Genomic DNA, 25,126 nt, shown 5'->3' with positions numbered 1-25,126 from the left:
TCTAGTAGTTGTCATCGTTCAAATGTTATTGTAGTTGTGAGGTGAAATTGAATTGCAGTGACAATATTTAATTTTTTTTAATTTGTTATTTTATATATGATCACAGGTTTTTTCAAGAAAATGAGTGCAAGGAAAATGATTGGTAAATATATATTATGTTCTGTCGAAAGAGCTCGTGTTGACATTAAATTAAAACTTTAGTGACAATACCCATTCATAACTTACTTAGATATAGGGGCAAATTTAACGGACCCAATGTTCCAAGGAATTTACAATGGGACAAAAAAGCACGAGGGTGATCTGAATGCGGTTCTCGAAAGAGCGTGGAATGCTGGAGTGGATAAAATTATCGTGACCGGAGGAAGTTTGGAAGATTGCAAGGCTGCTTTAAAAATTGCAAAAACTGATGGTAAATCATTAAAGTTATTAAAAAAAACTCCTCTCCTAATATAGGGAATGGGTGATATCTGGCTAACCGGAAAGCCGTATTTTCAAATTTTCCTTCTGATTCGATGTTTTGTGTGTATGAATTAAATTAACTGTTGGATTAACTTATTGAAAAGATGTCAGCCTTAGACACTAAAGTAGCCTTTTAGGGTTAGCAAGGCCAATGAAGCTCAAATTTGGCTCCCTACTTCAGGAACCTTAGTTGCCTTTTACGATAATCCCCACCACCCCAGGATACTTTTTTCTGTTATGCCGCTTTCAAACATTTGCATAAATTTCTTCTAGATACTTGTTATAATCATTCTTTAAAGAGTATCTCCATCTTTGGAAGAGTAGTCCAAAAAATTGACCCCTGACCTTCCCAGTCTACCCCTTCCTGACAAAGTACTCGAGTATGTGTCGGTTTGGTGACTATCATCCAATACCACCTAGCCAGTGAAGCAATTCTTTCATGCTCTATAACTTCTTTGTCTACAGTCTTTCATCTCCCTGTCTATTCTTATGAAACCACAAACCCTCCTCATCCATCTTCTTATAACCCTCAAATTTATTTGGAAAGGAATTATTTAAACATCCGATTATGTACCATAAAGTTAAGTCCTTTTAGAGCTAACTGCCTGTTCATGCCTATCTGATCACCCTGTTGATGTGAGAAGGATCTTATATCTGCAGCCAATAAACTTACAGAACCAATGTTTATTGAGACCAAGATTCATATCAATAATCATATTTTAGCTCTGGGAGTTGTTGGAAGTTAAAGTATACATTTTTTTGTGATATTTTATATAAAAGGCACCTAAACAGACTCTCAGAGCTCGGAGATTATTAATATTGGCCTATTAGGTGAAACAAAAGAATTGTATTTTAACACCTTGAAGGATGTTCTGGAGGTCATTACAGTCAAGATAGACCAGCATTTTGGCCCGACATATCTTCTGGTCTATGGTCTACATTATGGTAGCATCATAGGAATAGCAACTATAGTGACCAAAAGTATTAGTATGTCTTTATGCAATAGTTCATTTAGAATTTGATTCATCACAATGAGAATATTAAGAATACTGAGATATGCACATTATTTAAACTATTATGTATTACAAAATCAATTTAGTAATTATTAATTGACCCACTTTGTTAAATTAATTATTTCCACTGATTAAAAAACCTTGAAGTGTATTTAAATATCAAAAACTTAAAATACAATTTTTTTATTGAAAATGCTTATATATATATATAAATCTGGCTCGATCAGTTTTCCCTGGTAAATTTTTATCAATTCAGTACTTGCCTCCGATAGTAAAATGGCTTGGAAAATAATTAATTAAAACTTTTAAATTGCAGAAAAGTAAATCAATTGATTTCATCTCCACGGCAGTATGCTGGTTCCTAAACCCAATACAAAAGCCACTCATTCTAATGGCCATTCCCTAAATTCTTTAGAAAAGCATTTTTCCCTCAACATGCCCCTCAGCCATACACAAATATTGATAGCCCACAAACTTCAGTGACCAATATTTAACATTTACCTATAGGCAACCCGAGTAAAAGAAATAAAATTGATTATTGGCAAAATTCGTGCTAAACATTCAGTTGAATGGGATGAGGTTCCATGGTCATTCTTTTGCTGAAATCTCCTTTTTTTTATTAAAATTCACATGTGCAGATGGACAGTGTCAGGTGGCACACAAGTCCCAAGTAATCGCAAAAGACAATAGGTAAAATCAGTCAGTAAAACAAAAGTACACTTAAAGGAAACTTCAAAACACAAATCTCTTTGACAAAACAAAAAAATCACCATCTCATTAACATCAATCATTCTGTAAGAAAAAAAATTAAAGCAAATTAAGCTTTTTACAGATAAGGTGTTCCAATCAACAATTGCTTTATTTAGAAAAGAAAATTTTTTTTATTTGTTCTTGCGCCTGGCATTTTACCTTGAATTTGTGGTCATTTTTCCCTAAAAAATTTGGGTTCCCCGCCTTTTTCCTAAGATCTGCCCAAGCTATCTCCCCCTTCAGAATGTGGAACATTCCACGAAGTCTGCTTATTTTCCCTCTAGTTTGTAGAGGTTCCCAGCCCAGCAATTTTAGCATGTCAGACACACTCTGCTTCCCCAGTACATATTGGGCAGCTTTTGTACCTTTTCCAGTTCTTTGGTATGTCCTTCTTCATGAGGGTCCCATACAAGAGATGCATACTCTAAAATTGGTCTTACCACAGGGTCTTATACACCTTTCCTTAGTTGCTCTAACGCTCCCTTGGAGGTTTCTCATCACCCAATGAAGAGTTTTGAAAGTTTTCATAAAATGTACTCCATATTTAGCCCCCACCCTAAATCCTTCCTTAAATATACCCCTAAGTATTTGCAGCTCTCACTTATAGGAATGACATTTTCTGAAAATTTATAGTCCCTATTGTTTCCATTTAGCTTGTTAATAAAATTGATGGATTTGCATTTGCTAGCATTAATATCCATCCCATTATTTGTCACCCAATCTGCCATTTTATTAATGTCCCATTGCAGTATTTCGCGGTCACTGTGATTTTCAACTTTCCTGTAGATATTACAGTCGTCTGCAGAAAGTCTTTTCTGAGAATTAATATTTACTGGGAAATTATTTCTATGGATTAAAAACAAGAGTGGGCCAAGCATACTTCCTTGTGGGACTCCCGATTTTACCCTTGTTTTTTCAGAATACACTTCTAATTTAACCCTTTGTGTTCGACCTTCCATGAAATTTTTGACCCAAGAGATTACTCTTCCATCTGTGTGTAGTGGCAATTGGCCCATCTTAAGCACTAAGCGATCGTGGTCAGCTTTGTCAAAGGCTTTTGACAGGTCGACTATTATAGCATCCACTTCTATTCCCACATCCATAGAGTCGAACATTTCTTGGCAGAACCCTAATAGCTGAGTTTCGCAAGAGTGCCCTTTTCTAAAACCGTATTGGCGACTGTACAATTTTTTAGCTCCTATTAGTTAATGCTTCTCTATATACAGGATGGTTTTCTGACAAACTAAAAATGACAGATGTTATCCTTTTGCATGAAAATGGAGATCGATCATCAAACAATAGACAGTTAATATCCAATATCAAAACTGTCTTATGATGCAGCAATTTCTGTGTGTAAAAATCATTCACCTGGACCGGGATTTTTACCCTCTGAAATAGTTGCATCATGAATACATTCTGATATCAAATTGAGTAGCTTCAGACGTGACGTGGTGGAAGCCAAACAGTGCTATGATCAGTTATTCATTACCTTCTGCGATTAACTTCTAGATTAACGTCTTAAGAATAGAGGGAAAATTTGTGGAAAGCTTGTCAGAAAACCAATTTGGAGTTGGGAATATGAAGGAGACAAGGTAGACCAAATTCTGATGATGGGTACCGGTAGAAAAATAATATTAATGGGTCCCAGGAATATAGGACATGTCAGAGAGGAAACAATCAGCTGTTTCAGTGTTCTAAAGACTCCAGAAACTCTTCCACGTTATAATCGTATTTATCTATTAGAAAATTCTTGAGATATTTCTTAAATGTGCCCTTATAAGGAGCAGATTTTATTCCTGGTGGCAAACAGCTAAAAAATTTTATGGCTAAATGAAAGGGGCTCTTATTATACATAGCAGAATAGTGACGGAATAAGTGTACATCAACACTCTGTCTAGTGTTATGCCCACGTACTTGAGCATTGGTGATTAGTTGTTTCGTATTATTCCTAACAAACATACATAAGTAATGAATATACAAACAAGGTAAAGCTAGAATTTTCAATATTTTTAAATGAGGTTTGCAATGGGGATACTTTTGCTATATACCTAATACATCTTTTTTGTACAAATAAAATATATGGAAGTCTGGTGATACTCCCCAATAAGTAATTCCGTTGTTCATATGTGAATGAAAGTTGCCATAGTAATCCATTTTTAGTATATTTAAATCTAAAATGTTTGAAAGTTTTCATAGAATAAATCCACTTTTTGCCAAAGTGGAACATAGGCCATTTAATCCCCCAGTTTTAGGAGTCATCAATAGACAAACCTTAGTGCTGTTTACCCTTTCTATAGGTTGGTCTTTTAAGCAGAGGTATAACTGAGGCACTTCCTAAAGTGAGTATAATTTCCGAAAGAAACTGCTGGAGATGCCACAACAGTAACTTTTAACAGTCAACTGCTAATACAATCAGAGTGTAAAAATCATGCGCCTCAGTCAAGGTGAATGATTTTTACACTATGAAATTGTTGCATTGAGTATAATTTGTTTTTAGTGCATTTACAGACAGTTTCTTAACATTAAACCATTTTTCCAAGAGCAATAATGAGCTCTCAAGCTTAGTTTGCAACAAGTTAGGGTCCTTATGGCTCATTGCAAGAGGCGTATCATCTGCATTGAGAACTATGTTGTTATTCTCAATATATCTTGGCAAATCATTGATGAATGGTAGGAATAATCATGGCCGAAGAATGCTACCTTGTTGTACTCCAACACTTATTGTTTCTATGGGTGATTAGTGATTTATCATAATGTCGTTGACCCCAATGCCAGAAACCTCCACTATCTGTTTCCTGTCCTTTAAATATTATTTAAGCCATTTATTGGTAATTCCCCTAATCCCATAACATTCACATTTACTTAAAAGAATTTCATGGTCCGCAGTATCAAATGCACGTGAAAGATCATTGAATACACCAACAGAGTATTCCATCGAGTCCCAAAAAGTCATTCTCTTATTAAGAAAACTTGCTAGAGCATGATTGATACCTTTTCCCTCTTGTAATCCAATTCTTTCCATACTTAAAATTTTATTTTGACGATATATTTCACAAGCCTGTCTCTCATTAAGGACTCAAGGATTTTGGAAAAATTGGTCAATTAGGACAATGATCAGTAATTGTTAATATCATCCTCATCCCCTTCTTATGAATAAGTTTTATCTTTGATATTTTTAGATAGTCTGGAAACTCATCTTTGTTATAATAAGATTTCCTTGCATAAAGCAGTAAAGACTTATACTCTTTTTTATAGCTCTGGAAGTAGTTTAGGGACCCTAGATCATCCTGCCCTATTTTCAATCCACATAATTCCCTAAATTCACTGCTGGCTGCTCTCACCTCATCCGTCACCCATAATTAGTTTTACTAGAGGCTTTCACAAGACCTATTCTTCTAGGAAAGCATCCTTAAAAGATGAGTTTTACACTGCTTATGAAATAAACATACATTTCTTGTGCACACTTTAAATTGTACTAGGTATTCCATGACATTTCATACAATTGTTCATGGAAAGAATTTACCCCATTGATTGGGTGATACCTTCAATATTTCTCACGTGCCACCTGTTTTGACTTTGGGATAAATAAAATTTGCAATAATGGTCAGAAATGCCCAAGTCAACAACCTTTGAGTGATCATTTTCACTTAAGTGGAGATTAGTGACAACAACGTCAATACTTCTGGAAGAGGTTGCAGTCTCTCTTGTTGGGGAGCTGATAAGTGAAGTCCATCCATATAGACGCAGAATTTTGTTAAGTTTAGTGGACGGATCGTTTTGGCAGGATATATCAATATTGAAATCACCACATAATAGACCCTTGCTTTTTTTTCGACGATCCAAGTGAAAGGTGTAAAAAAATAATAGGCTGCTACAAGGATGTTATTCCCCATGGCATTATTTATCAGATGGGTAAGCACTATGAAAGCAGGAATACAAGGAATTGATAAGAAATGAAGTTGAATTGGGTAGAAATTAACATCCTTTGCATCGCAAAAAACATCAGTGTCATGGCAAAGAATTCAAAAAACCTGCTGAAATCAATGGACTAAGTGCTTTAAGAGGACTAGCTTGAAAGTATAGTTCTAGTATGTGGAGGAGAGATGCAGGCATATGTTACATTAATAAGGGAGAAATTAGAACAGGTAGAATGTTTCGCTTATCTAAGAAGAAGCATCATGTGGGCTGGAAGGAACTTGGTGCTATCAAGCAGAGAAAAGCTTAGTGTTAGAAGATGTTTGTCAAAAAATTCAGCTACTATGCTCAAAAATCAATTTCATCAGATCTTGCATCTCTTTGTAGAATTGCTTCATATTAAATGGTGATTATTAGCTAGGCATTCATGAAAGCATTTGTTAGTATGGTATTCTGCGGATCAGAGTGATGGACATGGATGGAAAAGCAGATAGTGGAGACTTATCACCATAGTGAATAACCCTAAGGTCAGTTTTATAGATAAAAGGTAGAGCTCCCCTAATACTTTGACCAATGTGTAAAATCACACTTGGTCATAGGTCACACAAAAACACATCAAGGTAGAGGGGTTAATTTCCTCATGCTACCTTCAGTTTCCCATAAAAGATCTGGTTCACAAAATATCGCACAGCTTGGATGAAGCTGAGGGTGCCACCCAGAATTGAACTAAGTTCTCCAGTCAGTGGCACTAGTGCTTTCCCTACTGGACTGTCATGGCCCCAGAGAAAAATAGAAGCTGTCAAAATCTAGTGCTGGATTTGAATGCTGAAGATTATGAGGACAGATACAACATGAAACAAAGACAAATACAGAATTTTTACAAGGAAAATAAGAAAAGAAAAATTAGATTGATTGGGCAAACTTTGAGACAATGAATTCGTTTGTCTAGTGGCTTTAAGAAAGTTTAATTTTGCATGCTAAAAACGTTGTTCTGAGAATCGTAAAGAGAAGATTACATAGTAGTCCAAACAATAACTTAGGTGTTCATCCAACTGGGTTTAGATAAGAGGGAGTAACATATGGGAGCATTACATTTAGGTAATTTATTTTATGGGTTTAGTCCCATTGTCTTTGGTTTGAAGTGTGAAGCCTTGGTTTGATTGTATTTGAAATGCCAGTTTAACTGTGTTCTGGTATGGTGACTGGTAATAAGAATTCGCATGGAAGCCTGAAAAGTGTTGTTTCATTTATGATACTTGGAAAAGAATGTATATGGATGGAGGTTGAAATTACAGGCGGCCATGGTCCTCAAAGTTTGGATGAGAAGATGAAATTGAAGGTTCAGATGTAATTATGTGTGTATATTATATATATATATATATATATATATATATATATATATATATATATATATATATATATATATATATATATATATTTTGCAGCTCCACCAAAGCTATGTGATTTTATGGGTAGCAGGTCTTCCTGAGAAAAGATAACCAGCACAGGGAAAGGAACTGGCCCCCCTACCCTGTTGTGTGAATTTCACACGCGGTGGGGCTTAGCACTGGGTGAACTCTACCATGACCTACCAAACCGACCTCAATTATCCCTCACCTCAACAATTCACCTCAATTATCATTCCCAAGATTTAAATGATGGAAAATACAGAGATTTTGAGTCCTGGCAACTATGGGGCTCGGCCCAATCGGCCGTGTGTCATGCCCGGCAGCGGGGGAGGCAAGGCTTCCGCGGTCGTCATCCCACGAAACCCTTGCAAGGGAAAACCAGCAGCAGCAGGACAGAAGACACAGGAGAAGAATAGCAAATTAGTTAGAATAGGAACATGGAATGTTAGGACAATGATGAGGACTGGGAAATTGGAGAATGTCAAGCGAGAGATGGCGGGGGACAAGAGCCAGCGACGGGATGCCATAGTATTAAATGGAGAGGTAGGAAACAGCATAGTCAACATAGAGCAGGTAACTGATAGATTATTACTAGTAGAGATAAAAGCAGAACCAACGAACTTGGTTATTATTCAGGTATACATGCCACCGAGCAACTATAAGGAAGAAGAGGTCGATAGGATATATGCCCAGTTAGAGGACATAATCGCGTGTGTTCCTGCAGGGAAACATTTGATAGTGATTGGGGATTGGAATGCGACGGTATGCAAAGGAAGAGATGGTGATGAGGTGGGGGACTACGGTTTAGGCACGAGGAGTGACCGTGGGGAGAAAGCAATTAAGTTCTGCAAGAGACAGGGGTCAGTCATCACCAACACTTGGTTTAGACACTCAAAAGACGCAGGTGTACATGGAAAATGCCACGTGACTCAGAAAGGTATCAGCTAGATTATATTCTGGTTAGACACAGGTATAGGAACAGTGTGTAAAATTCGCACAACTTTCTGGGAGCGGATGCGGACTCTGACCACAATTTAGTTGTTATGAAATGTAGCGTCCATTTCAAAAAGATAAGGCAGGGGCGGTGGGTTTGAAAATGGAATGTAGAAGCATTAAATGGTTTGAAAAGGAAGGAGTACCAACAGGCAGTAGAGGAAATCATGGAGGATGGTAAAGAGCTAAGTACAATCGAAGAAAAGGGAAAGTATCAAGAAAAGGATGTCTAAAGCCGCAAAAGACACTATTGGAACCGGTAACGCTAAAAGGACTAGGAAACCATGGATCACGGATGAGATGATTACAAAGATGGATGAGCAGAGAAAATGGAAGAATGTACACACGGAGTTAGGCAAAATGAAGCACAAAGAATTAAACAATAAATTAAGGCAGGCAACAAATAAAGCAAAAGAAGCATGGTGGAAGATGCAGTGCAAGGATATAGAAAGTGCAGAGGAAGGGTGAAATCAATGTGCTGTACAGCAAAGTTAAATCTTTATCGGGAAGTAAGAATGGGAGATCTATGCTAACAATTAGAGATAAGGCGGTTAAGGTAATAGTTGATGCAGGAAAGATCCAAGTGAGATGGAAGGAGTATATAGAAGAACTGTTTGTAAAGAACTTCGACCAACAAAGATAGACATTGAAAAAGAATATGACGTAGAGGAAGATAGCTTAGGTCCAGGCATACTAGACGACGAGATAGAAAGGGCATTAAGGGAGATGAAACTAAATAAGGCCGTGGGGGTGGATAACATTCCTGCCAAACCATTGAAATGTTTGGGAAAATGTGGGAGGAAGAGGCTATATGGGCTGATTCATAGTATTTATGAGGAAGGAATCTGGCTGGAAGACTTTGTGAGATCAGTTTTAGTTCCTATTCCGAAAAAGGTAAAGGCTACATCATGTGAGGACTACAGGACAATAAGTTTGATATCCCACGCAGCTAAAGTTGTTCTCAGGATCATAAACAAAAGGATAGAGAGTAGGGCAAATGTTTACTCAGGGGATGGTCAGTTTGGCTTTAGGAAGGGGAGAGGCACGCGTGATGCCATTGCAGTACTGAGATTATTAATCGAGAGGAATATAGAACACAACCAGGAGGTATTTGCCTGTTTCGTAGATTTCGAAAAAGCGTTTGATAGAGTGAATTGGGAAAAACTAATGAGTATATTGCAGAAAATAGGAATAGATTGGAGGAAAAGGAGGCTAATCCGCAACCTGTATATGTCTCAGACTGCTCAGGTGCGAGTGGGGAACGGGGAGTCCGGATGGGCAGTGTTAGGAAGAGGTGTAAGGCAGGGTTGCCCATTATAACCGTTGCTGTTCAACCTGTATGCAGAGGAAATGATTAAAGAGGCATGGGAAGAACTGGAGGTAGGAATGAAAGTGGGCGGGGAATTCGTAATATCAGTTAGGTTCGCTGATGACCAAGCTTTAGTTTGTCTAGAGCAGAAACGTGGTCATTGAAGCAGGAGGATGGAGGTAGACTGGAGGCTTTTGAAATGTGGGTGTGGAGAAGAATGGAGAAGGTGAAATGGACAGAGAAGAAAACAGATGAGGAAGTACTTGGTATGGTGGGCGTGAGGAGGGGTTTGTTGGGAGAAATGCTATGGAGGCAGGAAAAGTGGATGAAGGGGGTATAGACCGGCATTGGGATGTTGAAGACTGTAATTGAGGGGAGAATGTTAGGCAAACGAGGAAAGGGAAGGAACAGAATAGGGATGTGGGACAGGATGAAGGGAGGAAGAAAGTACTCCGAGATGAAGAGGGACCTGATGTAGAGTGAGATGTTGTGTTTTGCTGGGGGTCACAAATTGTTGAATTAGCAATTAAGTCCATCCAAAAACCTACCATATATATATATATATATATATATATATATATATATATATATATATATATATATATATATATATATATATATATATATATATATAAACAGAACAATAAGTTTGATATCCCACGCAGCTAAAGTTGTTCTCAGGATCATCAACTAAAGGATAGAGAGAAGGGAAAATGATTACTTAGGGATAATCAGTTTGGGTTTAGGAAGGGGAGAAGTACCCTTGATGTCATTGCAGTAATGAGATCGCTAATCGAGAGGAATATAGAATACAATCAGGATGTATTTGCCTGTTTCATAGATTTTGAAAAAGTGTTTGATAGAGTGAATTGGGAAAAACTTGTGAGTATATTGAAGAAATTAGGAATAGATTTGAGGGACAGGAGGCTGATCCGCAACCTTTACATGTCGCAGACTGTTCAGGTGCGAGTGGGGGGAATGAAAGTCGGCAGGTAATTCGTAAAATCAGTTAGGTTTGCTGATGACCAAGCTTTAGTTTGTCAGTCAGCCAAGGGGTTACAAGCATTGCTGAGTGAATTGGAAATTCAGTGCGACAGGTATGGGATGAGATTCAATATTAATAAAACAAAGGTTATGTGATTTTCCAGAAAGAAAAAGTCTAAGCTAAACATTAAAATAGGAGGACAAAAACTAGAGCAGGTAGAACAGTTTATGTATCTCGAAAGTATTTTGGACCAAAATGGTCACAGTAGTTGGGACATAAAGAGGACAGCTATGTTAGGCAAAGAAGATTTCACAAGGGGGGCATTGGGACGTTGAGTAAGGATGTTAAGAAAAGGCTCGTTAGAACTTTGACATGCAGTGAGCTGGTAGAACATTTCACTTATCTCGGAAGTGTTTTGGACCAACACGGTCAAAGTAGTAGGGACGTAAGGAGAATGCACTAGGCAAAGAGTCTTTCACAAGGAGGGAGTTGATGACAGGGACGTTAAGTAAGGATGTTAAGAAAAGACTCGTTAAAGCTTTGATATGGAGCGTAGCTATGTACAGCCCGGAAAGGTGGTCATTGAAGCAGGAGGATAGACGTAGATTGGAGGCTTTTGAAATGTGGGTGGGGAGAAAAATAAAGAAGGTGAAATGGACCAAGAAGAAAACAAATAAGGAAGTACTAGGTATGGTGGGCGTGAGGAGGGGTTTGTTGGGAGAAATGCTATGGAGGCAGGAAAAGTGGATGAAGGGGGTATAGACCGGCATTGGGATGTTGAAGACTGTAATAGAGGGGAGAATGTTAGGCAAACAAGGAAAGGGAAGGAGCAGGATAGGGATGTTGGACGGGATGAAGGGAAGAAGGAAGTGCTCAGAGATGAAGATGGACCTGATATTGGGTAGGATGCTGGATTTTGTGTTTTGTTAGGAGTCACAAAATGTTTTATTTAGTAGCTGTGTCCATCCAAAAACCTACCTTACCCGGTAGATTACCTTCTAGTAATAAATAAATATATATATATTAATGTGTCTTTGTTTATTTATTTACTTAGGATCCTTGGCATCAACTCTCTCCCCTATATTCTGCCTGATAGCACATGGTTTTTGTTTGTTATTTTAACAGAAAGTATGTGAGCTCCTGTGGAATGAAAGGAAAGCTCCTTAAACTTTCCTGGAGCTTTTCTGTAGGTACTTCCTCATTATGGTGGAATATGAACTTAGATAAAATGTCATTTTGACATTTTAAGTGGAGTAAATTCAGAACTTAAGGATATAATCGGCTAATATTTATAAAAATTTTAGTTAAGGACTAGTATAATTATAGTTATCCATTATGCTTAAATATTCATTTCTGTTAAATTTAATTGTCTCTTGGAATTCTGACATGGTACTTCATGCACTTACTATCATAGATTGTTAGCTGTATGTATTGTGCCTTTTAATGTGTGTTCATTCTCTCTACAATAACCTATGGTCATTCAATTGGTTTGGTTATATCCTAGTATTATACTGTGAAAAATATAGATTATACTCTAAATTGAATACTAACTCCATAATAATGATAGCTTACAGCATATACATATTACTAATCACAATGCACTACTATATTAATGATAATTTGGAATTAAATTAATCAATCTAAACCATTACATCCCTAAATTTTAAATAGCCTATATTTAATACGATTATAAAAAGATGACCAATCATTCCTTGGCTTTGAGATGTTATTAATTTAAATTTCCCTGATTGTATCAGAATAGCCATCTCTATTCCTGTCTTCATACTTTTAGAAAAACTCTATAGCACTGTTGGAGTCCACCCTACTAGGTGTGAGGAGTTTGAAGCTGAAGGATCCCCAGAGAATCACATCAAAGCATTGCAGGAATTAGTAGAAGAAGGGGTCGACTTGGAAAAGGTTATTGCAATAGGAGAATGTGGACTGGATTATGACAGGCTTAAATTTTGCCCTAAGGAAACTCAATTAAGGTGTGTTTTAAATTCTGTACTCTGTGTCTGATTTTATTTCATACTTTCAATCCATGCTCTGCCTGAATGTCATTCATATTTAATGTTATCATTTATAGCAATGTATAAACTGAGTGGCATAGAAGTGGCAAAAGCTTTTAAACCAAGATTTGTGTTGAATATTGTACAAGCTAATTCTACAATTTGTCTGTTTATCATATTGTACAATATTCTCCATTTTTTTCGCTCAGCATATTGAGTGACTAAATTAAAAACACCTGTTATGGTTCACATTAATAATAATAGGATGATGACCATGATTTCAAAAATGTCTGCTTCTAATTTCAATTACTATTAAAATTAGCATATATTTTGATTTGTATCATTCCCTTCACTAATCAAATTTTTCACAAAATAATACTTCAGACATGCCCTTATATCTGTGGGTAAAAGTAAATGTTTTCTCACTGGATGGAATAAATAAATAAGAGCATGACCACACACTGAGTACAATTAAAATAATTGGACTCATCATTTTACAACAAACTATATATATACCATGAATAAAATATTTAGTGGTTTCAGAAGCATTATGAGTTTTTAATACTTTATAGCAATCTTGGTGGAACTGCACAGCAGTTGTTTTATCCAAGTGGTGTTTCATTTAACTCCTTATACCCAACAAGTTCCGGAAATTATTTTTATAGGTGCAGGTACTTACATTTAAAGGCTAGCATTCTTTTTACACTTAGTTAAAAGGCTGGCTCATAAATTCTAAGTGGCATTCTCATTTTTTATGGATAAGGAAATTACAGTCATTTGTAGAATATACCTGTGACATAAGGTCAGGTGAAATGGATCAAAATTTTTGCCGAGTTTTTCGAGGAAGTCACAACTTCATTTATCTTAAATTTCATGAAAAATGTTATAAATATCTTTCAATTCTTGTATACTATATGCTTGTATTCAAAATTTTTAAGTTGTATGGATGTATTATTTTTAATCCATATTATATTTTCAGAATAATCCATTACATTGGGATGAAGTTGATCATGCACTTGTTTGCATTCATTATAAGGTTGTAATTATTGAAAGTTAGAAAATGTAAACTCTAATGGAGTAGATACTATTTTTTCCATTATGGTGTCTATTGATAGGGTGTTATCTCTCAAATATGTAACTTTGCAATGGTCACTGTTATTCTTTCAATCTAAATACAATTGAAATAATTCAGCAAATCCTATTGAAGTTCATTTAATCACTGCCACTGAGCAAGTGAAAAAAAACCAAGCCACCACACAAGCGGTTTACTGGTAATATGACTGTGTAAGTGGGTGTGGATGGGTGTAACTTTCATTGATCTTTTGAATTCACTAAGTGGAATAAATTGAATACTATAAACAAGGTAATCAACTTGAAGGTCAATTTGGTAGGTGATGGTAGAGTTCACCCAATACTAAGCCTGGCAGTGTGTGAGATTCACACATCAGGGTAGGGGTGATAGTTCCATTCCCTGTGTCCGCTATGGTTTCCCAGGAGGATCTGATACCCAAAAAGTCATACAGCTAGGTGCAGCTGAGGGTGTCCAGAGAGGCATGACTGAGAATTGAACCTGTGCCCTCCGGTCATTAGTCCAATGCTCTGCCTTTGGACTACTGCATCCCCCAAATTAAATACAAATATGTAATTTCAACTAGCATTACTCTGTGATAAAACCATGTATGTTCAAATATGTCATTTCAACTGGCATTACACCTTTAAAAAATGTGCACAATCATTAGAGCAGCTTTTTCCATTCAAGTTATCTTTTCCATCCATCTCCCAATTTGTGCATTGAGGCAGCAATGTCCACGACCCAAGAAGCTGTTTTGTTGGTAATATTGAGGAGGAGGTAAGTTGCTTTCAAAATGCCCTGCCCAATTGAATGAGTTGGTGCCAGGTGCATCTTGAAGTTCTCGAGGAAGCATCTTATTTTTAGGCTCAAGTCTGCTAATGCTACTAGGAAGACTAGAACTATGTTCCATTGCTCATCACACTTAATAATAGTTATCAAGCTTTTCAGTAGTCATATCAACTCTGTGGCAACAAGAGAAATAATTTCAGGAGTCTCCTCTAATGGTGCCTACATTTTCTTGGAGACTTGCCTGGAAGTTAATCTTTTTCATGTTGCCTGCCATAATTACCCCTCCTTATGGGAGAGTATCAATCATTAGTCCAGCATTCAGACATTCTCATTCAATTCAAAGATCACTGGCCAAAAATAGGCAACCTCCAGGTGGACTAGACAAATGGATCACTGAAAATTTTCCTGGCCACCATTTCAGAATCTGTGAAATAAAATATATGTAGGTATGTACTTGCTTCTCTTTAATTAAGCAATGGGTCATAGATCCTTGCAAAATACATTTAAAATCTGAATTTTTTAGGTTTTAAAAACAAGAGATAAGTGTCTAAAATTACTGAAGCCCTTCTTGATATTTTTAGGGGAGATTCCCTCAAGATAGTTTTGATAGCATTAGAGCAGTTAAAAGGGCTTGTTGGATTACATATAGTTTGAACAGTGTAATGATGAACGGTTATTGCCAACTATGTTAAAATTTGAAGTCCAAGGTATTTGAAAATGTTGCATTTTTGTTTTACTCCATTATGGTCAATCTTTGTTCTCCACGCCCTTTGTTGTCACAGCATCCCTGCTGAATTTATTTTTTATGAGCTTGTGTGCTATAAGTCCAACAATCTAATTGGTTTATGTAACAACTGTGAAGTCCTCCAAAATCCATTTTTGATGCATTGAAGAATGGATTTGTTTTTTTGCATTCTTTGATTCATCTTTATCTCCATCTGAGGAAAATGGATGCTGCTCTGTGATTACAAAAATAGCAATTAGATTTATTACTAATCATTTTTTTATTTCATTTGAAATATTTGTTGTGAATACAGAAATTTTAGGGCCTTATTCCTTTCTTTGTGGTGCAAAAAAGGCATATTAACAAGGAAATTAAGTTGTAAATCTCAGCGTCGTTGCAATAATAATGTGGGGAGAATTTGCTCCCACATTACATATATGGCCAAGAAATTGACTTAGACTATCGGAAGCCATACTAAGTTGCTGAACATCATTGGGGAAGAGTATCTTGATTAAAAATATCAGCAGTAACCTAATATAATGGCTCTTGTTGAATTTCATATAAATTGCACTCACAACATTTTATTTATTGGGTGGTTCTCAAAAATTTTAATCCAATTCACATTTTTACACAAATGTTAGCATTATGTTTGGCCCCTTTAACTTGTCAAAAACCGATTGAATTAGTAACTGTGTGAGTAAAAGAAAAATTATGCCAGAGGTATTGTTTTTGGGTTTCTCGGGGATACTGGGTTTCTCTCCACCCTTTATCTATTCCCTGAATATCCTAACCTCACCAAATTACCCTCATGTGCTTAATGGCACAAATGACTCAGCTTTCAGTTGCCTCCATTACTAGCTACTACCACATCAAAAATGTATTCCAATTTTTTGGTATCCTAACTCTCCCCTCTGTATATTCTTTCCTACTCACTGTTTTTAAGGGAAAATCCGACCCTATACCCTCCAATGTTAAAATATCACAACAATTACATAACTAGTTAATGAGGCTGTATACATACAGGATTATAAACATACATCCTGTCAAAAAGGCCCTCATCATGCTGCCTCTGTCATTTATAATAAGTTTCTGCAAAATATCAAAATGAAACCAAGTAACTAAGGATTCAAATATTGCTGACATTTGTAACAAAAGAGGTATTCTGTTCTATTCAAGACTTTTCAGGGAGATAATGAGCTTTTCCCAACTTTTCATAAGGGCACTTTTTTAACTTGCTGTATTCCTATGTACATTTGTGTTTGTTCTCATGTTCTTGTTTTATAATTATATTTTGCTGTATAACTTTCTCTTTGTATGATGACCAATTGAGTGAATAAAATTATTATTTTAATATCTCTCAAAAAGACAGTTAAAGTATTTATAAAGTTTATTATCTACATATGTATTTTTATTTGATTAAGTGAGGTATCATACATGAAATTATAAATCTTGATACTCTTTTCAGAGAATTGTCTTAATGCATGAATAAGCACTGCATTTAAATACTTTTATGTTAATAAAATCAAGAATCCAAAAGAGATCTCACAATTGGAATATCAGTCAAATAACTCCTGCAAATAAGAATCAAGGTGAATTTAACCAACTAGATCTATTTTTTATGTTTACCATATCAATATGTGTTTACTTCGCACACTCTTTCCAGATATTTTGAGAAGCAGTTGGCCTTAGCTACACACTTTAATTTGCCTCTTTTCCTTCATTGCCGAAATGCTGCTTCTGATCTTGTAACTGTTTTATCGAATCACCGCCAAAATTTGGTAGATGAGAACAAAGAAAAACTAAGGGGAGTTGTGCATTCGTTTGACGGCACTAGCGATGAAGCACAGAAGATACTTGACCTTGGTTTTTTTATTGGCATCAATGGCTGGTGAGTGTATTTTTTCATTTTGTGGTTTCTCAGTTGGTATAGATTGGACTTGTAAAACTTGATGGCTTTGTACTACATAAAGTGTGATGTCTGGAAAGGAGAAGTGTGCATTGGAGGGGTTGGGAGTGAGAGCTGAGCATAGAGCACATAGCAGGTAGAGCTGCCAGAATACTATTCGCAATGATCCTAGAGAGTTTGGACCACTGATTATCAAATTCCTTCCTCACTACAAAGTTTGTGGCATATTATGCCTTCATGCAAATCTATATTCCATCACATATATTTTCATTGTATCAGTTTTATTTTTCCCTTTGCATCTATCCATAATTGGTGTAGGGTAGTTTAATAAAAAAATAATGGCACAAGATTTGACTCAAATCCTAGCTCACAAAAATGGTAATGTGTATTTTTCCACTTGTGAATTTCGAAAAAATTCTTAAAAGTTTCCAAATGCAGATTGATATCGCATCTTTTCCTTGTTGTCTTGCCATTATTTTTCATTTCAATTTTTAATCAAACGTATTACTGTACTTGTCACTGATGTGTATAAATTTTTAAAAACAGTAATTAAGTTTTACCAGAATAGTTGAAGGAAAAAAATCCATTTGCGTGGGGTATGTTGATAACTCCTAGCAATTAGGCCCTCAATCTATTGAAAAATTGAGTAGGAAGGAAGGAGGAAAAGAAATAGAAATAATAACATGATGGTAAATTAAAAAGCAATGGAAGAAGTACATAGTAGACAGAGGTCTGAAAAAACTTTGGAATAATTATGATGATTGTAACAGATTGAAACATACAAAACAGATACATGTAATGCAAGCAGACAAATGGTGCACATAATTGGTAAAGATGGTGGTCTTGTAAGGCACGCTGCTACAGCAGATATTAAAAGTACAGTAAGAATATGGGATCTGCAAAGGAAGAAACTGCTCTAAGACTTGTCATGATGAGTCATGAAATGGGAAATGGATATCTTTCCAGTGTTTGCACAACACCCAAGTTCCAAAATGCATGAAAATCCATTTTTAAAGTCTTGAGTTTTGAATCCCATGACATCACAAGAGACGATATGGATTTGAAGGATAGTGGGTGATTAGGGGGCTTCCCCCTTGCCTCCCGATGATCCCTCCTGAGTTTTTTTTTCACTGATCTACATAATTTTGAGGTACCTTTGCCTTAACCCCCAAAAGTTGCATATTTATACATAATTAACATATACATACATATTACATAATTATTATACATATATTTGGACAGCACAATAGAACACAATTAAATAGTAACACTTAAAAGGACACTCGCATGGTAAATTTTTTAAGCTTTCAGCCTTCTCCGAGGCCTTCTTCAAGTAAGATTCTTACTTGAAAAAGGCCTCGGATACAAGAAATAGTACAATTCAATGTCACTTTATCTTGATTCATGAGTAGTTTTCATAGGCTCTTCTTCTTCTTACTTTTAGGTTGTCTTCGTCACTGGCCTGGATGTTTTCTTTCAGGAACTCTTCAATTGTTTCTGAATTTGTTGGCAGTAGTTTTCCAATATCTTTCAGGGATGTTATTGGCCCTCTATTTATTTCCTCCAGCTGCCTCTGGTTTTCCGTGTGTATTGGGTAATGAAGACTGTGGTGTTCGACCGTATCTTCGCCAGTTCTGCAACTGCATTCCTTGTCATTGGTTTTGCCATGCATTTAAGATAGGCCCGTAAGTTCCCATGTCCTTTTAAGAGTTCCATTAACTTTTGGCTCATTTCAAATTTTTGTCTAAGGCATGCCTTAATGTCAGGGAAGAATTGGGGGGTTAGCCTTCCTGTTGGTCATGAATCTCATCTTTCCTGCCATTCATTTAAGACCAGGATTCTAATTTGTCTCTTGACTATGTTTAATCGGTTTTGTTCGTTTGGTGTGCTTAGTAGCTAAATTACCCCATTTCTCTTTAGATCTGAAATAGCTTTTTGTCCTATGATTGCTAGGGTTGTTGGCGTGATCCCAGTTATAACAATAAGGGGATGATTGCTAATGGTTCTACACCCTAATGCTATCCCGAGTTAACAGGATCTTTGGGCCTCATTCAATTTATGTTCTATTCTGTTCAAAGTGAGTTTTCCCCCCAAATTTCACATCTGTAAGATAGGATTGGTAGTGCCATTGAGTCATGGAGATTGTTTAGACATTAATTATTAATGGAGTAGTGAATTTTACAATATCTTCGGGGGGATTGAAATATTGTTTTTATTTCGGCAGCCATGTAGTTCATGTGTGTTTGGAAGGTCAATTTGTCATCGAAAACGATTCCAAGGTATTTAAAATGAGAAACTCTATTGGCATGTTTCCCATACAGTTTTATAGTAGGATTCCTTTGAAGGCTCCTCCCAAAACACGTATACACAGTCTATCCTGTTGAGATTTTTAATTTAACTGAAGAAAGTGGTTAACTTATCGATGTACTCTTTAGCTTTGTCTTCTTTGTTCTTATGGTTATTACAACATCATCCACTTAGGCGATTGTACTACATCCCTGGGGAAATCTGTTTCTCCGAATTTCTCTGGAAAGGGATCAGAAACAGATTGATGTGGTCAAACAATTACTGGACAATACTATGCTAACCTTCTGAACCAACTACAGCAAAAGATACGAAAAAAGGCCAGGTTTGGCAAGAAAAAAAAGTCATTTTTCATCGAGATAATGCACGCCCACACACAAGTGTTGTTGTCATGGCAAAAATAGACGAACTAAGTTAGGAATTGTTGCCACACCCACCTTATTCACCTGATATGGCTCCATAAGATTTCAATATCTTCCCCAAGCTCCAAATTTTCCTCTGTAGATGTATATTCGCTTCAAACAAAGGCAGCCAAAGTAGACGGGTATTTTGCAGGTCTGAAGGAATGTAATTTTTGAGACGTTGGAACATTGACGGACCAAGTGCATTAGTATATAAAAAGACTACATTAAAAAATAAAAAAAGTTTCACTGAGGTAAGGTGTTTATTTCTATTTGATTCTGAGAACTTTTCAAATAGCTCTCATATTACATTGTTTATACAGCCCGCTAATGGACCTACGCATAGAAGTGCATATGAGCCTTAACTTGTTTTACTGTAGAAAGGTATATCTATAAAATGGTTTCATTATGAAATGCATTACAAATGGTAAAAGAATCCCATTTTGTTTACCTTTTCTAGTTTTGTAACAAAACCTCTCTACAGCTAATGATGTGCACTTCCTTGAAATGCTCTCCTTTTGTTGTTTTTTTCCCTTATGTAATATGAAGAGCATTCTGGTAGATAAGCATTGTGGAAATAGTGCAATTTTTGGCAATCTATATCTGCCAAGTAAATGGGCAACCAGGAAAATATTTCTCTTGCCTCACATTCAGTTCATATATATGAAGTTGCTTGAAAATGGTTATCATCAAAGATAGTGATGTTCCAATGATTAAATTCTATATAGTATAACCCCAAGTATGAATATTAAAATAAATTTGTTTTATACAGTTAAAGTTTATTATACAAAATTCCAATTATCTTGTGAAATTTCAAGTACGAGGGTCATCCGGAAAGTAGTACCCGTTCGTGAAATAAAAAGACAAAAGTAAATATTAACAAACATAAAATATTTTATTTGAAAGAGGATACTTTAAACTACTTCTCAACATAATCTCCAAGCAAATTAAGGCATTTGTCATAACGTGTGACAAGTTTCTGTATTCCTGCTGCATAGTCCTTCGCCGCCAGCTCATTGAGATACGCGAGGGACCCATCTTGCACAAATTTTTGCATAATGCAGATGGTGTTTAACAATTTCATGAACAATTGTTCGAGAAACATTGGGAAAATGCTCACAGATGTCATCAATTGTGACGCGCCGATCGTTCCTCACGAATTCGTCAACTGAGCTCACCAGTTGGTCTGTAATGACAGACGGTCTCCCCGAACGCTCATCGTCGTGTGTGTTCCCCCTCCCCATGTTGAAGTTGCGACACCACCGCCGAACAGACGACTCGTCCATTACATTGTCTCCATACACCTCCTTTAATTGGCGATGAATATCACATGGGCGAACGTTTCTTGCATTGAGGAATTTAATCACTGCCCTCACTTCACAACTGGCGGCGTTCTCAATTTTTTTAAACATTGTAAACAATCACAGAAACAACACAGGCAATGCTAGCGTCACGCAACTTGGCTCAGAGAAGGCAGACAAGCCACTGAAGCTATCTGACCTCGTCCAGCGGCTACTCGCGTCGTCAGCACTTCATGCGGCACGAACGGGTACTACTTTCCGGATGACCCTCGTAAATTAATGCAATAAATGTTTAGAACTTTGTAATGTTATTTGTGTATGTATAAAAAGGGTATAGTAAGTCTTATATGTTTTAATTTCTTTAATACAGTTCACTAAAGACAGACAGCAATTTGGAAACTCTGAAATCTCTACCCTCTGATAAGATTTTAATAGAAACTGACAGTCCATGGTGTGAGCCAAGACCTACTCATGCCTGGAACAGCATTATTCCCTATAAGGCTCCAGAAAAACAAGTGAAAAAGGAAAAATGGGTACCTGGTTGTACCGTTAAGGGAAGGAATGAACCAGGATTCATTGGGTATGATTCAGAGTATGAAATATTAATTTACGTGTAATCTAAAAATTATGAAATAGCTTTCAAGTTCCATGTGGGTCATTTTGTGTCTATACATTTTTAATAAGATTCGCAGTTTCTAGCTTGATGTGGTGGAAGGACTTCTTAAACAAAACAGGATTTCAGCGCTTTCCTCAGAATAAGATTTTAATTGCAATTCCCCACCTTTCAAAAGCCTCCAATCTTGCTTCTATGACCACGATTCTGTACATTAGAAAACCACACTCCATATCAAAGTTTGGATCAGCTTTTTTAAACGTCTTTACTCAACATCCCTTTCATTAATTCTCGCCAAGTGAAAGCTTTTTTCCCTCTTGCAATTCTTCACCTAATTTCCTAATTACCTTGACCATTTTGGTCCAAAACACTTTCAAGATAGGTAAACTGTTCCACCTGCTTCAGTTTATGAGCCCATATATGTACAGAAGGGGTCATGTTATTCCAGAGGTAGAGCGCTGGACTACTAACCAGAAGGCCTAGGTTTGATTCCTGGGCACGCCCCTCTGGACACCCAGCTTCACCCAAGCTGTATAATTTTTCTGGGTTCTAGATCTTCCTGAGAAACCACAGGGAAAGGTGCTGGCTCCCCTATCCTGATGTGTGAATTTCACATGCCATTGGGCATAGTACTGGGTGAGCTCGGCTCTCAGCTATCAAACCGACCTTCAGGTTGAAAACAGTGGTTATATGAACAGAAAGTACAGTGAGGTGGGATGGGGAGAGGAAGGGGAGTGGAGAAAGATGCAGGTAGAGAGAGTATCCCCTTTCACTCTCTTCCTCCCCCCTTCTCTTTTTGTCTATATATGTGCATGTTTACTGTGTTCCTCTCTGTGTGTACATTTTATACCCAAAGATGACTCTTGTCAGTCTTAATGAAAGGAATGAGAACAGATTCATCAGTTGGTGAGGCTATTGAAGGCTGTTGTATAGTTTCATTAAATTGCTGTAACATGTAGCATTTACATGTTATTTAATTATTTATGTTGAACTGCACCGTTTATCTAATAAATACACCATTTGGTCTTTGAGGATTAAGCATAATTAGCTAAATGTCTGAAAAAAGTATCTTTTTAAAGGTGTCAAAATATTTAAACCAAAGGCTCAAGTAATTAGAAAAGAGGCCAAGAAGTTTCACAATTTTCCTCAATGATGGTCTCGGTGATGTGCCTGAAGAGATAGTACATGCAATTAATTCATTCAATTGTGATTCAGGTGACGAATTTCTTATATTCAAGTAATTTACAAATCCTATCATATATTTATACGTACATGTATATAATATGACGTACTCTATGTATATGTGAACCACTACGTATTAGAAAAATGAAGTATAAAAATTATATGTTCCTTCTTTTTCTCATGGATTTATGAGATTAAATAACGATAACAGTAGCAGATCTGTAAAAATAGAATGCAATTAGAAAGGCATGGTTCCAGATTAATTTATTTTTGCGAGACTCTTCTTTAAATTATTGTGTACATAGGCATGTAAATGTTTGAATTTTTTTCAATTTCCATTACATTATGCGCATCATCATTTGTTTCGATCATTGGGGCATTTTTGTATAGATAATGCACGAGTTATCAATGGGAAAATATGGTATTTAGATGTACACTCTGTGTAATATTAAGTGCCATTGTGGTCAATCCCAGAGTGAAAACTAAACATTAAAAAATGAGGGAGATCATTCATCAGTTGGTGAGACTCTGTGAAGAAATATGGATTAAAATTATTCACATAATTCATTAACTGAGTATTCTCTGTTTGAACAATCTGTTTCTCTTGGTAAAAAACATTTTTTTGTTCAAACATTAAGTTATTAATGTTAAATTGACATTTTTTGGAAGTCAGATTACACTATTAGATTTACTTGATCAATCTTTGCAAACTAAAATCGGATATAGACTTAAGTTTTACATGAATTTGCAAATCAAGTATCAAGGAATGTGATACATATTTGCCATGAGACCTGGTTACTTTAGATCAAGCATGGCAGCAATGGTGAATCAATGGATGTTGGGGTGAACAGACATGTCCAAAAATTCTGGTTTATTTCCAAAATATCTCATCCAAAACCTAAGGTTGAGAGGCTTAGCGCTTCTATTTAAATTTTAATATTGCTTCATCAGAGGAGATATCATTAGCAGCATCATCGCATAAATCATGATCTTCCTAGGTAGATTAATTATTATCAATATGTGCTCTTAAGTTAAAAACTGATGTTAATGATTCCTTTCTTATTCTCTTTCAGGCAAATATTAGACATAATTGCTGCTACAAGGGGAGAGGATGCAGATAATTTATGTAACATCATTCATGAAAATACTATGAAATTGTTTTTCAAATAAAAATACCTTAAAAAGATTTCCAGTATTTGAATGATATATTAGTTTTACATGTTTTCCTGACTTATCATACATAATCAGAGAAAATGGTAAGGGAGGCATTAGAAGGACTTGAGGTAGGAATAAAAGTATGAGGTGAACTCATCAAAGTAGTTAGATTTGCAATGATCAAGCTTTAAGCAGTCAATGGGTTGCAATCACTGCTGAGAGTGTGGCAGGATTTGTGTGTTAAGGATGGGGTAACAATATTATAAGATAGTCAATATACTTAATAAGGCTCTCAAAAGGAGAGATAACTTAGGGGTAGCAAGTCAGACTACAAAGCCGAAGACTGCCAGTATGATTCCCAGAGGCATCAAAAGCTTTGGAAAATTTTTTCTGAAACAAGGTAATGAGAAGAGTGGATTGTACATTCAACTTTACCCTGTACCCTTGTAGAAAGGCAGGAGTTTCACCATAATGCAAGATGATCAGTCCAGCATCAAATGACACAGTTGTGGAAGAGTGAAAGACATGAAATGAGGTGCAACTTCACAATTTAGAAGGCAAAGGGACACCACCTAATTATTCTCCTATAAGTTACAGCCTTGCATTGTGTTCATCCTAATTGGAAATATGATACTAACTTCAAGAGACGATACCACAAGGAAGAACAAGAGGCAGATACACACAAGAAATTAAGAAGAACGTAATACAGAAAAGCTAAAAAGGGGGGGGAGGGCATTGACACTAAATAGAGAAAAATTGAGGATTTTAGTAAACAAATATTAAAATAAAAATGCTGATGATGAAAGAAATGTTAGAGAGATAACGAGTGCAGTAGCA

General features: G+C 36.3%; 1 protein-coding gene across 1 annotated transcript; it reads left to right on the top strand.

Annotated features, from left to right (window-relative positions):
• The first annotated feature begins 32 nt into the window (after nucleotides 1-32).
• Nucleotides 33-24,304, top strand: LOC139690292 (deoxyribonuclease TATDN1). Its single transcript, XM_071587653.1, has 6 exons — nucleotides 33-142; nucleotides 230-409; nucleotides 12,626-12,821; nucleotides 17,091-17,315; nucleotides 21,710-21,919; nucleotides 24,208-24,304. Exons 1-6 carry the CDS (start codon nucleotides 97-99, stop codon nucleotides 24,302-24,304), a joined length of 954 nt encoding a protein of 317 aa, XP_071443754.1. The 5' UTR covers nucleotides 33-96.
• Nucleotides 24,305-25,126: the final 822 nt, after the last annotated feature.

This window comes from Hetaerina americana, unplaced genomic scaffold, assembly GCF_022747635.1.
Source record: "Hetaerina americana unplaced genomic scaffold, ioHetAmer1.1.p SCAF_3, whole genome shotgun sequence".
NCBI lineage: Eukaryota > Metazoa > Arthropoda > Insecta > Odonata > Calopterygidae > Hetaerina > Hetaerina americana.
Note: the sequence above shows the minus strand (reverse complement) of the source record. Positions and strands in the feature narration are given on the sequence as shown.